This window comes from Phaethon lepturus, unplaced genomic scaffold (assembly GCF_000687285.1).
Source record: "Phaethon lepturus isolate BGI_N335 unplaced genomic scaffold, ASM68728v1 scaffold19525, whole genome shotgun sequence".
NCBI lineage: Eukaryota > Metazoa > Chordata > Aves > Phaethontiformes > Phaethontidae > Phaethon > Phaethon lepturus.
Window position 1 is genome coordinate 21,003 of NW_010538601.1, and position 13,405 is coordinate 34,407.

A 13,405-nucleotide genomic window follows, 5' to 3' on the forward strand; every position below is an offset into this window, starting at 1 on the left:
ACTGAGCACATTAAACACCACAATAAGCAATAATGAACTGAGCTTTGTCTGCCAGTTTTGTTGATGGAAATTTTCGATGGGTTGAACTAGTACTTCGAAACAGGAATACCTACATGTCTTTTACAGAGAGTCTTTCCAATGCACCTAGCTTGAAAAAAAAAAGAGCTGAAGAACAAACTGAAATTTCCTGGTAGGAGATCAAGGCACCCTTTAAAAGGTGAAGTGGTGTTATTTCAACGAATATGCACATATACAGGAACAGTTGTCAGGTTATACCACATGATATTTACTTCAGACTGAAAGTTCTCTACTTCATATTTATCTTTAATTACATAAATTATGTGTTCCCATAGTAGGTTCACTGCTATTACGTGGGGCAAGAATATTATGGTCTTCAAGCTTACATCAGCCAATATTAAGGTATGAATCAACAAACTCACAGGATTTTTAGTACCTTGCCCTGTTGGTAGTGTGATAGTGTGAGATCTTAGTGCACCAGCACGGGTTTTTTTATTACCATTCTGAAGCACACGGACTGGACTTAAAAGTGGGGCGAAATTATTCAGGACTACTCTATGTGGCACAGAAAAATTTTTAGAATGCATTTTTAAATATTACGGTAACAGATACAGAGTAAGTAGCAAAGCCAGAGTCATTCTGTGAGGAAATTAAGGAATAAATGACTTTATAGTCACCCTACTCCTGACATAAGATCAAATAGTTGATATTGAACAAATGATTAATTGTACATATTTATCTTGATTCTGAAAGAGTCATCCTAAAGAGTAAGTGAAGTCAAAAAAGTATAAAATGTACCTGCATAGTGGGTCAGAAAGATCATAGTTTAGGTCAAGCCCAGAAGGAAAATGCATTTATCCTGTTGCGGTCAACACCAAAAACTTGAAATTCTATGAATTGTGGGACAGTAAGTTAGATTTAATATTTGAAAATTTTCATATTTGAGATACTAATGGACCTATAAATGATCTCAATATATTAATTGGTTTTAAATGCACTGTAATGCATTTTGAGGTTAAACAAAAAAGTTATGCTCTTTGTATCATAACAAAAACATTTATATAGAAATCATACCTCAGTGACTGCTTTGCTGATTTTGACCATTTCAGACAGCATTTTTTTTACCTCTTTCAGATATGGCCAATGCTACACAGTAGTCTAGTATCTGTTTTTTGAATGACTAACACCACATTGCCTTTTAACTCCCTAAATATAGTTAATATTACAAAGAGCTAGAAGTATGCACAGTACCTGAATATAGAACGTTTGGCTTCAGACCGGAAAATACCACACATTAAAAGATAAAGGGGGCAAATAAAATATTAAGATAATAGTGATGTTCAAACTTACCAAGCATTTAATGAAATATGATTTAAGAAAGGATAAGTAGTAAGAGGATTTTGGCAGATAACAAGGAGGGTTGAAAGAAAAGCAGCATGAAGAATGAGAGAGACCAAAGCAGTGATATACACTTTGTTTCCCTGTCAATTCATGTAAACAGGCTTTCTCCATATCTAACCACTATGACCTTCTTCTATGGTATTGTAAGGATTATCACAAAAAAAAAAGACTTCGAGACCTTATTCTACCTCAACTTTTTTTTAAATTGTAAAGTATAAGTTGATCACTACTTTGTCACTGAAGATCTTATCCTCCTCATCATTTCCTGTTTTTGCCTACAAATGGAACAAGACAATGAGTTGAGCATATATAAGCCCAGGTAATAAGCTGTGTTATAGCAAAGGAATGTTATTTACCAAGAAGCCAGCTGTCCTTAAACACTTAAAAGCCCTGCAGCACTGCTCAGTCACAATACCTATCATAAGACATACATCACTCTGATGGACATTCTGTAGAGTACTAAGAGAAATCAAATGCCTACAACCCTTTGTTCAAGATATTTATAACAGTCCCATCTCAGCATATCACCAGAATTCCCAAACTGGAAGCTTACTGACACCTACGCACTTTTTGGCACAGCAAAACTTTCCACCCCAAGACTGCTCACACAGACCACAAAGCTCCCCTGGGGAAGCTCTCAAGTCTTTGAACTAGCCTCCAGAAGAAAATGTAAAACATACCAACTAATCTCACAGCCTTGTCTTTAAACACATAGCATTTTTAGCTTTACTGCTTTTCTTTTCTCTCCTTTTAATCATCCAAAACATGCTTTTAAGAAAGTTCCAAACGTCACCAAAAAGCCAGTTGTCAATGCACAGATTTTCTTCATAGAAGAGAGGAGATCAAGGACTACACTCACACGTATGCCAATCAGTTCCCTCAGAATTCCCTGTACTTACGGTCATAACTAGCCCATTAAACAGCTAGTAAAGAGTTATAAGCACCTTTAGGTTACCAGAGAAAGCCTACCTGTAGACATGAAATGGTAACAAAATAAAACAGTATCATTGCAGGAGAATTACAACTTTTGAAGAGTTCAGCTAAGTAGTTTAGACAGGTGAATTAGCAATACAAAAATGTCAAAAAGGCCCCAACAGTTTGCACAGTAAGACAGTTTCTCTTTAAAGTGTTTTGGCTGGTCAGTGAAGCATTAGGTCAGTTTACTGGTAATGAGAATATATTACTCACTTTGCTAAGCACAAAACAAAAATTTGATTTCTTGCTTTTACAACAAGCAAGGAAATATGAAAAAAGTTTTCTTTATCACTAATATACTGAGTAAAAGAAATACTACTTTCATATTTTAGTAGGTAATCTTGGAAGGGGAGTTTGCCTTACCAGCCCCGCATAGCTGTAGTTAAACCCCAGTTCACGTGATATAGTCCAATTGGCATGTTCTTCGATCACCGTCATATCTGGAAACTTTACAGGATTGCTAAACCAATCAAATTCCAGCTCTAAACATGGAGTTTCCTATGTAAAGGGAATTTAAATTACTTTTTCTGTTGTATTATACTAATTATAATACAGCATTTTTTGAAAATGTACTCCTAGAGAGGAAACTGGCATGCAAATACTTACCTTATTTGGATTTGATCCAGTAACACCAATAGGATTCAACAAATCCTCCAGTCCATGAGGTACTGCCCAAAGATTCAAAGCCATTTTCCCAGACACAAGAGTGTCTGTGTAATCAAACATGTTGATATTTCCCCAAGCCAATGGACAGTGCTCCTTAAAGAGATTAAAAGATGATTCTTCAGTGTCATCTATTAACTATTGCAGAATGAATCAAGAGAAACAACATTTTCACCCCAGAGCAAGCTGTTACATTCCCAGATTAGCTGAAGGCAGGTTGTAGAAGCTGTACTGTGTTTCTCTATGACTGACTGTCATGGCTGTCATTTTGCAGAATGACATGGAAAACACTTGCAAACAACATGCTAACATTTTCCCCGCATCACAACAACTCAAGGTGATGGAGAGAAAGCTTTTTGACAGATAAGGGATTTTTTTATCAAGGCCTGTAGTGACAGAACAAAAGGCAACAGTTTTAAACTGAAAGAGTAAGTTTTAGATGGGACATAAAAACAAAATAAAAATGATTTCTTATGAGGGTGGTGAGACACTGGAACAGGTTACCCAGAGAAGTTGTGGATGCCCCATCATTAGAAGTGTTCAAGGTCAGGTTGAGCGGGACTTTGAGCAACCTGATCTAGTGAAAGATGTCCCTGCCCATGGCAGTGGGGGCAGACTAAATGATCTTTAAAGGTCCCTTCCAACCCAGACCAGTCTATGATTGTCTAAGATTTGTAAGCCTGGCTGTAGACAAAGAACTCTATAGTACCTGTGACACACTCAAGCCCAGAATTTAATGATGCCGGTGGCTACAATTAGATGCCATATGTAGATTCTTAAAAGTTACTATTTGGGATCTTGCATCAAAAGCTAAAGCAGCACAAGTTTTCTTTACTTTAAAAATCAACTCTGAATTCAGGTATAAATATTGTCCTTCTCTAATAAATAGGTAAGTAACATGGGTTTAGAAACTTGACATTTAAAGGCACTTTGCACCTCAAAAGACTAGCACTGATCTTTGTGTCTGGCAATACAGTATAGACACTATTTACAACAGGGAAAAAAGCTTACCTGTTCAATGCTATTTAATTTCTGACCACAAAAAAGTGGTAGTCTGAATTAGATACAAGAAAAGAAAAATCCCTATTTTAATCAGATTCAAGTAAAACATTGGACTACGACTCATTGCCAGGACAGCATTTACCAAATACCTTCCCAAACTTGACTTAAGTAGCTTTCATTCATTAGTGTATTAAAGCCAGTAAGTATTTTACCTCTTTAGCACCTTTCCGGCCTTTAACAGAACAGATAGAAAGGCAGAGCCGAGCAGCACGCGGAAGATCAGGAATGTACATGTCATACAATAGCCATTCATTCCACCTGTAAGATTTCAAAAGCAGAATAAAGCTAGGTTAGAAGGAGAGCATGGAGACAACTGCATTCAATCAACAGTTATACTAAAAGGCATTTGTTATATTCCTGTCTAAACTGTGTAAGTGCATAAAAAGTACATTTTTTCACTGAGGAAGGGTCCTCCCTACATGCATTTGACCACATCTCCTTTTGGGAATGGAAGCTTCCCTGATTAGCCTTCTAGCACCAACGCTGTTTAAAAAGTCATGCTAGGTTCAATTCCTGCAAACTTAGTAATAGGTTCATTCACTGTCATTCTTGCAAATCTACTGACTGCAACAGTCAGCATAGGCATAACCAAAAGATAATGGATTTGCACATGTGCTACACTAATGTAAGGTTTAGCTTGCGAAATATTTTTCACTCCAGGTTAAAAAAGCAAGTCGGAAAAAGTGTGGCACAGCTTTCAAAACTCGACTAAATTTGAACCGCTAGAAAAATAAAGAGAAAACTGCAAGATGGGAATATAGCAAAAACATAACACAGAAATCCAAAGCAGTGTTCCTAACTCAGATACTATTCTATTTACCACGCTAATAAGAGCACAGATTGGTTCTAAAGGAATACACATTTTGTTTTCATGAACTTCTCTAAGTAGAATTTCTCTCTCAATTGGCAGAACTGTGCTTTTGAAGAGGAACTTCTGAATACAGTTTATTATCCTAAGTGGATTGCCATGCTCAATTTTCTCAGCTGGAAAAGGCAGCAGCTGCCAAGGACAGCATTAATTTTTCAATGTGTCTGTAGCTACTAAAAGCAGAGTTTTACAAAGAAATAACTGTCCAAGTCCTTCTTGAAGAAATTGGCAGATAAACTTTAATTCACTTTTTTTATGTGTTTATTTCATATAATACAGATCTGTGTGGTTACATCCATGTTTTCAAGTCACACCTTTCATCACCTTTCCAAGATTTTCTAAAACAGTTAAACTATCAGTTCAAGTATAGCTATCGTTGGGAAAACTTAGAGGGAGAGTCTATTTTTCAATAACTGTGTATCTTATTAAGCCCTCTTATTATGACACCTAATCATATTACTAGAAAGTGTACAGACAGAAAATATTAATACATTTTGAAACTTTCAAAGACATGAAGTCAGACAGAAAATGCAAGTCAAGAATTACTTCTGAACACATACTTTGCATCTTATCCTAGCAGATGCTGAAATTTCATACCTCCTCATTAGTCAAAGTTACAGGCAGAAATTCAGTATCTTTTAGATACTTTTTCTCAATATGTTTATATATGCTCATATAAAGCTTCTTTTTTGCACACTAATGGCATTTTTAAGTTCATGTGATTTATTTTTCCAGATAATATTCATGGTAGGTCAAATCTCCTGAAAATAATCAGCCCAGAGCTGGCAGCAACTTCCCCATTAGCAAATGATATCCCCCTCTCCACACTCAGTCATTCTGCTTTAGTACACACTATGCAACCTCATGGAAACAAATTTGCAAGTTACATTATATCATGTTGCCTCACAGAATCATAGAATAATTTGGGTTGGAAGGGACCTTTAAAGGCCATCTAGTCCAGCCCCATTGCAATGAGCAGGTGAAACCTGAACCTGCAACTGGAATGCCTGCTATTGATCCACAGTCAAAAACAGAGCCCTGGGGCCTAGAGCTATGCTGATTTCACAGTATTAATGTGTAATTATATTTCAGTTTGAGGTAACTGCAAATGCACATGTAAAACATATTTGTTCAAGAAAGAAACTATACTATTACATGCAACGAGACAAAATACTTATGTTTGAATTTAAATTAATTCTATTTATAAATATAGGGTTAGATAAAAATGTTCTTACAAAACTTAAGGCAAGGAATTCCCAGCAAGGAGCTCTACCTGAATAATGGTTAAGTTGAGCCTTTACTCCTTCAGTGCTATCATTTATGATGCCCTGGAAGTCAGGTTCTCTATAATCATTCAAGTACTTAGCTTACCTGGGATTAGAACAAGGTACCCTCTGAGTATTCACATTGTCACACAAAGGTTCCCCTCCATGGTAAATACCTGTTCTAACATAGATCTGAAAACAATTTTAATATTAGTACTATCTTTGAAATGTCACTATAAGCAATTTTTTCACTGCTATCAACATATACGATGATTATAACATAGTACCCCTTATTTTCCATCAAGTAAAAAACAAGAACAAAACTGAAAACCAAAGCGCCCCACCACCCCCCAACCCAAATTCATTCATGCTCTGCTAGGTGTGAAGCATAGTACGTAAGTATACCCTTCTAGAAAAAATGTTTTGGTCTTCCTCATTAATTGCAAAACTAGTTCTTAAAAATACAATAAACAAGCCTGAAATGAACTCTAAAAACCCCTGCAATTTATTTTCAATTCTTCCTGTGCCAAGCTATAGTGAAAGAAAAGACCAAAGTCTGAGAAAGTTAGAGAGCCATCCTTGTTGTATGACTTCAACAGGACTAAACCCCACCTGCCTCTTCCCCTTGACCTTCCCATGCCTCCCTTTTCAAAGACAGCAGCACACTATCCAGCATCCCCTTACCAAAAGTATGAGTCGCTGTAAACTACATATGATGCCATACAGCATTTGCCTTACCTTGTCTATATCTCTAATGTTCACATTTACATAGGTTGCACAGAGGATTCTTATTCTGAGAGCACTATTTATAGTCCAGAGGGATTTGGCCGTAGCTTCTCCATTCATGTAGGGTGTGGCTGTAGAGATACGCCTAGAGTAAGACGGCATTGTAAAGGTGTCCAGTGGTAGCTGGGTATATAGGCTTTCCTTAGCCATCAGCATCAGATTAGGCATGCGACCAAGCATTATACAGCTTCTTATATACTGCAAGAAAACAAAACCAAAATTCAGTATATTTTCAAAGTGTACACTCTTGGTAATCTACACCTAAAAATAATCAGGAAAATGTAAAAACATAAGCATATTTAAAAAGCTTATCATTGTCCCTGTACATACACCCTTTACAGTGTTTAGTTACAACATCCAACAGTTTAAATACACTGTTGGGTAGGATCACACAGTAGTGCTTCGTATAGATTTTGAGATATGAGTAACATCTACAACAGCAGAAGGTTGAACTGGAGATAGAGAACAAAGCTGACAAAGTGACAAGTCAGGTTCTTGTAGTGCTGCTTAGCTCCAGCACAGTGCAGCACAAAGAACTGTTCCTGGAAGCAGTTGAGCTGCTTTTGCATAGCACACTGCTGTACTGGTCTGCTGTGCAGACCTAGCACAGGCGACACCGATACTCTAGTCACAGGCAGAGAGCACAAAGCAGATGGCAGACACATTCATTTTTTGGGTTGGTTGTGCTTATTACCTTACCCTCAGCACTGCTCCTGACAGACTAACTGTAAGCCTGCACGGTGTCCATTCAGGACTGAGTCCTGAGAGCCTTTAGTCTGGCAACAGTACCACAAAAACCAATGCGTTAAGACAGGTCTAGCCCTGGAGTGTAATTAGCAAGCTCTTTCACAGCACAATAAAGGCATAGCAGATACTTCTGAAGAAACCACACTAGATCAAATAGATCTAGAGTTTGATCTCAAGATGACTGTGCAAAATTATTCATGTATGCCTGCACTTGTTCCCCAGCTCCCATAGAATAGAGCTGCTTTTCCTATTATTCAGGATGCCTCAGCCCCCACCTCTCCCCCACTGCCCTGGACAGCAGATTGTCAACCATTTTAGATGAAGGAATGGAAGCTGTTTATTACAACAATGCATTCCTGAAATAGGAAGCAGCAGCAGTCTGTCAGGAAATCTACAGAGTAACATTGCTGTCTGCTCCAGAGGGCTGCTCGGATGCTCTTCTGTCAGCAGTTCTCTCACACTCACAGCACTAAAAACCCAGGCAATGAAGGACAGACAGCCACAAGGAAGATTTAACAATGGTTTATGTAGTGCTGGAAGTTTAGCAGTCCTTTAAGATAAAAAAGTTTAAAGCTGTAACAGGAAAACAAATAGTTTATTTTTTTCACCCCTAAAGGGGGAAGGAACAAGATTCATAGCAGCAATGGCTGCCTCATAATTTAACATCTGATTGATATTCTACAGAAATATAGGATATTTCTGTAAGTACCTACCACAGATTTATCACTATTGTTAGAAGTAAACTACTTAATTCAAAGAAGAAAAATCCCACTAGTGATACAAATTCTAGTTTAAATTACCTTTTCTCCCCCCCCCCCGCCTTTTGAAGCACATACAACAAATATGCACATTACACTCATGCATTAGCCAACTAGTTTAAAGATGCATACACTTTCATTTCCTATGTTTTAGATTAATTTAATGAAAAAGCCAGTCATGAAATTCAACACTTCTCCCTCACAGATCTGGACTATTTGAGTATATTTCAAAATAAATCCAATGTTACTCACCTTATACTGGCTCAGTGGATATTTTTCTAGCAAGTATTCATCACAGCCACACACTTTTAAAATATATTTGCCCTGGTACTCCAAGACGCAAAGTTTCAGTTGTTCAGATGACAGCAACATACTTCGCGTTTTCTTCCTAATTGCTTCAGCAATAACTTGCTCAGGCACACAGTCATGATTGATTTTTAAGGTGTATTTCTGTTTATCATTGTTTGGTGAGACTATTACCCATATCACCACGATAATTTGCCCTAGAATAAGAGTAAAAATAATAAGTACATCATTTTCAGTACAGTTTCAAAGCAAAAAAACCACAAAGCCAAGAAACCTAAAACAAGCAACTGCCACCCCCAAACAGAGAATTGCTTCCAGTACTACTGAAAGAAGATAAAGACAAGATTTGTAGCCCAAATAGACAGAGGGCTTGTAACTTCTGCAAGGAACTAAGTGTGCTCAGTTAATTTTTTACTCTAATGTCAATTCAAACTTTTACTCCTTGAGGCTAAGAATATTAACCAAATACTACTGACTATTTGTCCTTCAAGAAAACAGCAGTAACTGTTTCACATTTGAGGACTGCAAGATAACTCAGTGATTCATCATCATATAGTTCCAGATTTCTGAAAGTCAGAAACGAAATATGCAAAGCCAACTACTCTATTTACCAAGTTATATTTCAAGATTTAGTTATTACAATAGCAAAAAAACCTAATTTTAAGTGTGTCTTACCTACACTCTATCAAGAAAGTTATTCTAACTTAAGGTGTAAGTTATTCCTAGAGTGTACTAATACAGTATGTAAAACAGTGATTTACCTAAGTCACCAGCTGCACTCTGATTTCAATCACTAAAAAAACATTATGTTTCTACAGTACATATTTATCTTACCTTTATCTAGTTTATTGTATATGTGTTTGGGTAGCTCAGGTGAAGACTCTACATTTGGAGGACAGACATATAATGCTCTACTATGTGGTGCATTGGCATCTCGAAGATCCACTGCCTCTTTACAAACATTAAGAATATTTCTTCTGAAGTCTTGTACTTCTGGATCCTTAACCATGTCAAATTCACAGACAGGCATACCAATAGCAAAACCTACAGTAATGGAGAAGCGTAATTGCAACTGATAATTAAAGCTAAGGATTCCTTCTAACGGTGACAGAAAAAGCATGCTTTAAGCAAAACACAACCTAAAATATTTCTGTTAACCACTGGCTTCTACTTTTATACATAATTGTTTTATTTCATTCAAGAACAACTCAGTTCTAAAGTTAAGTGCACTCAGCCGTCACAAAAAAGGTTAGAAGACAGATGTACATTAACTGAAGATCCTGGAAGACTTAAATCACCACTCTCACAGCTAACACTCCTCCTGGAGGAAAAGGACCAGTAAATAAGCTTCCTTTGAAGTCAGCCCAAAGTTCCCCAAGTGGACCAGAAGAGCTGTGATGTCCAATTTTTTCTAAAACCCTGGCACGATTATTGGCAGCTGTCAGGACCATAATCAACTTTGCTTACAACTGAATGACAACTGTTCAATTTTTTTGAGAAACACGCTATTTAAAAATGTGACAAGCACTCCAGGAATCATTGAATTTAGCTCTTTGGCATAAAGTCATGTAATAAGCATCCATTTCTCAGGTCCTCTGTCTCAGATATAATTCCATTTACTTTACTGAGATTACTTGCATAAATAATTACTTATGCATGAATGTTCAAATGGAAACTTTCAATTGTCCTGTTGCATGGTTAGCTAACCACTGTTCTCCCTAAGTCTTGAACAGGGTAAGCTTTACAAGACAGAAGTAGTTTACCTATAATGCATACATAACAATTAAATAATTTAACAATTAGGAGCACCCCAGAACAAGTATTTCCAGTTGACAAGTCTCTGCCACTGCAATGTACATCTGTTAGCAATTAAGAAACAGTAGCTATGCTTGTACTGCCTGAATTTAGATACTTAACCCAGATGCTGAAACATACGCTAGTCTCCCTGTGCTTTCTCAGTGGGTAACAGAGAATAAACTAGTCCAGAAATGATTCAAAAACATTGAAATTTGTTTCTCCTCTGCCTCTCCAGCCTTCAGATGTTTTTGTTTCTATCCCCGTGCTCTTTGTAGGAAAGGCAGGGAAAACCACCTCATTTCTGAAGTTTTACTTTCTAAGCAAGATAGCACACGTTTTAATATTGCTCTATCGCAAATGTGGCTTAAGATTTGTAATTAAATCCAGAATTTACAATTCTGCAAACTTCCAAACAGATTAAGATTAACCTCCCAACAAGCTTCGCTCTGCAATAATACGAAATCCTGCTAATAAGATACAAGCAACAAATATCCACTAACCTCCATACAACTACGAATACGTACTAAACAATGACTTTACACGTGAATGAAACAAGTTTACAAATGTTGGTTTTACTATGATCAGCATCTTTGGACATTTGATGCAACAAGTGACAGTTATGAAATGCAAACTTTGACAGATACAGGTGACAAAACACAACCCATTTCAATTCTTTGCTTAGTATTTTGAAAAGGAGAAGCCAGTCAAACAGATCAGCAGTGTTTAAAGAAAGATAATCTCACCTATTTCTCTATTAAGAATCTTTTCTTCTCTGTTACCTACTGGTTCAATGACTTTTAGAAAAGGCTGAAATAGTCGCAGGTCACAAAGTCTCCGTGTTTCATCAAAAAATTCTTCTCTTTCTGCTTCTTGTGTAACACTTACAAAAATGTAAGAAGATTCATCTTGAAGTAGCTGATAGAGAGGGTATTTCCTTGCTTCTTTAAAGAGTTCATGTTTAATAGTTAGTAAGGTGGCCTCACGGAGGCATTCTAGAGTCACTATCATTCCATTTGGGAGAAGACACTCCACAAGGATCCTTGGTGGCATCAAGTGGATGCCCCATAGTTCACCAGATGATGGTCGTGGAGGCATTTTTAAGTCTTTAGATGACTTTGTACTGGAAGTTTTTCAAGCAGTGATTTGTATGAATAAACCTAAGTAAAAATCAGAAATATAATATTAAATTTAAAATACAAACACCACAAGGAATTTCAGATGAAATTGTTCTAACACCACTTATAACTGTAGATGAATATTCATGGCTATATTCTACATTTGTAAAAAAGAAAGACTTAATAAAACTGATGTCTAGAGAACTTGTATTTCATGTAAGTATCTACTCAGATAAAACAGTTAATAGCTGAATCACGTTAGTTTGGAAAAATGCCAATACACATATGGTCTAAAAACAGATGATTAATTTTACCCAACGTTTATAGTTTATTATTTAATAACATTTAAATAGCATGGGAGATGAATGTATCTAATTCAAATTATTATTATAGCAACTTTTCAGAAGTCTCACACCCGGTTCTTCACACTTTTAATTTGGAAAGAGAAATGTCTATTATCATTTGGATGAGATACAAACCATTAGCCAAACCAATGCTTCATTTTTTTTTTAACTTTTTCTCATCCCAAACCTCTTAAGTATTCAAAACCCACTAACATAAGTATTTATTAAAATCTCTAAGCTTGATTTTAAGAATCCATGTACACACAAAACTTAGCCTTAGCTTTTTTAATATCAGTATAAGCTACTTACACCAGCAAAAAACCCTTTCTTCCATGAGAGACAGAAGAACTGAGCTCTGTTAACACTTTTTTGGTTGGGCTTGTTTTACTTAGGATCAATTCCCTGTTCTAGTTCCCTTAGAGTTGCATGAATGACTTTACCAAGCCAAGGGAAAGGAGCGGAATGTGTCTGACCTAGCAGCACTGCCTTATGCCAGCTCAGAGCAGGTACAAGAAAAGTTGTATCTGGACAGAGCAAAGATGTCTTACAGCCCAGTGACCAAGAGCAGATGAACTAGGCAGGCACGCTGCGGTATTCCATCAGTAAACTCTCCTAATCACTACTTATTTTTAATTTCCTGAACCAGAGGCAATATTTATGTATTTGTGAAAGAAATCCATCAAGAACTAGTAAGTTTGTTCAGGAAGTTTTTACATACAAACTGCTGGCAACCTGCGACAAGAGTAAAGACCATTCTACCTTACAAAATATTTGCTTTTCTTTGTTCTGAAGCCTGCTACTATTCTAAAACCATTCTTAGTGAACTTTTAAGTCAAGAACCCTCTTAGGACTGCCCCTCTATCTTAGGTTCTTTTCTTAGTAACAGAAAAGAGAGAAAACCCCAAACCAACAGCTTCACAGCTCTTCTGTTTCATCAGCTTCCCAAAAGCTCCCACTATAGAAAAGCAATGAATGCTATGCTTGCTCTTTGCTCAGCAAATTTTTAAAATATATATTTTAGTATTTTATATATATCTAAATATATAAAATTATAAATATATAAGAATGATATAGATAAAAAGAAAATAATTATCCTCATTTCTGCACTTCTATGCCCTGGTACTTATTTTCTGAAAACTTTTGTTCCAGGTACATCCAGTACCTGCTTTGGCCACACTTCAGTTCTTAAAAAGAAGCATTAGAATGAAAATGATGTTTTCCCAAATCCACTGCTTCCTACGCAACTCTGAGTAGCAATAGGGTTGTCCCTCCTTTGTAGTTGTAGGTTGGGCTTTTAAAA

The 13,405-nt window shown here is 36.6% G+C and overlaps 1 protein-coding gene across 1 annotated transcript in view; it reads right to left on the reverse strand.

The window, feature by feature from the left end:
- The window catches only part of PIK3CA (phosphatidylinositol-4,5-bisphosphate 3-kinase, catalytic subunit alpha), a 23,367-nt gene extending 11,626 nt beyond the window's left edge, over window positions 1-11,741 (reverse strand). Inside the window, 8 exon segments of the mRNA XM_010286883.1 lie at window positions 2,758-2,892; window positions 3,001-3,153; window positions 4,272-4,377; window positions 6,359-6,444; window positions 6,991-7,236; window positions 8,796-9,046; window positions 9,684-9,893; window positions 11,390-11,741. Coding sequence (XP_010285185.1) covers window positions 2,758-2,892; window positions 3,001-3,153; window positions 4,272-4,377; window positions 6,359-6,444; window positions 6,991-7,236; window positions 8,796-9,046; window positions 9,684-9,893; window positions 11,390-11,741 — 1,539 coding nt within the window.
- Between the last annotated feature and the right edge of the window lie 1,664 nt (window positions 11,742-13,405).